This window comes from Condylura cristata, unplaced genomic scaffold (genome assembly GCF_000260355.1).
Source record: "Condylura cristata isolate star-nosed mole 26May11 unplaced genomic scaffold, ConCri1.0 scaffold00286, whole genome shotgun sequence".
In the NCBI taxonomy this organism is placed as follows: Eukaryota; Metazoa; Chordata; class Mammalia; order Eulipotyphla; family Talpidae; genus Condylura; species Condylura cristata.
Genome location: NW_004567387.1, coordinates 2,469 through 3,697, shown reverse-complemented (window position 1 = coordinate 3,697; position 1,229 = coordinate 2,469). Strand labels below are relative to the sequence as shown.

Here is a 1,229-nt window from a genome sequence, read left to right as displayed (position 1 = left end):
GCCCCGCCCCGCGGACGCCCCGCCTGCTGGAACTGGAAGTGTCAGGTTCGCAGCTGTTCCGCGGACTCTGGACTCAAGACTGGCCAGGGCCCGGCTTCCTCACTGCCAGCTCTGTCAACAGAACTCGGCTGGGGGTGCACGAATGTGGCCACCTGGCCCCCGGGGCAGGACAGGCCAGGAGCGCAGGACGCGGCGCCTGGGGGGCTTTGCTCCCGAGGGGCCAGGCCCGCACCAGCTCCCCTGTAAGGCCAGCGCGCTCCACCGAGAGGCGCCGGTGAGCGCCAGTGCACACCTGGGCTGGAGGGGTAGGACCCCTGGAGAGGCAGTGTGGGTGCCGCAGCCAGGCCGCGAAGGGGCACTGGCTTCCGGCCTGGCCCGCTCCCCACGCCCGCCTGTGGCCCCAGCAGGACCAGACAAGCCTCGGTCGGGGTGGGGTGTGAGGCGCCTTCACTTCTGCTCCCCTCACAGCGCCGCCGCCGTGGCAGGGCCCCCGAACACTGGACCACGTGCCCAGAGGGCGGACTTCAGTGTCCGGGGCCAGGCACCTCCCACCGCGCGGGCCCGGCTGCGTGGGAGCGGGGCCGCCGGCCCAGCAGTCCAGAGGCAGTAGCCAGTCCTGCTGGGTCTGGGCAGCAGAGCCTGGGCCACTCAGGCTGGGTGGTCGGCGGGGTGCTCTCTGCCCAGTCCAGCAGCTCGCTGGCTCCTCCACGGAGTCGCTGGTGGGTGCGGGGACAGGTCAGGCCCTGGCGTCCACGGGCACCCGCTGCTCAGAGCCGGGCAGAGTTAAGGGAGGGGACAGAGCTGCCAGCCCAACCTGGCCGGCGCCTGCCCAGAGCCTGGCTTCCCCCCAGGCGCCTGGCCACGTCCTCCGGACGTCCACAGGATGGAGGCCACAGGGCAGACGCTGGCGGCACTGCCACGGTCACAGCCTCCGGCATGCCGTGGGCCGGGGACACCCGCTGCGGCACGGACGGGGCAATGCCGCCCCCCCACATGGTGGCGCCTCGCCCACCCCAGTAGTCTGTCCCCTCAAGAGGCCGGTGTGGGCAGTACCTGCTGATGCGCACGCTGAAGGCCCCCGGGTGGTGAGGCCGGTCATAGCCCGCGAGGTGCACACCACGTTGGGGCCTTCCCAGGCCGGCAGCAGGGACCAGGGGCCCACTGGCTGGGCTGGGCAGCTCCCGCGGGCCACGCCACCGCCCCTCAGCCTGCCACGGACCGCGGCCACG

At 73.1% G+C, this 1,229-nt stretch overlaps 1 protein-coding gene across 1 annotated transcript in view; it reads right to left on the bottom strand.

The window, feature by feature from the left end:
• Window positions 1–995, bottom strand: part of LOC101633005 (peroxisomal 2,4-dienoyl-CoA reductase-like) — a 4,528-nt gene extending 3,533 nt beyond the window's left edge. Inside the window, exon 1 of the mRNA XM_012734979.1 lies at window positions 815–995. Coding sequence (XP_012590433.1) covers window positions 815–995 — 181 coding nt within the window. The remainder of the gene's footprint in view (window positions 1–814) is intronic.
• Window positions 996–1,229: the final 234 nt, after the last annotated feature.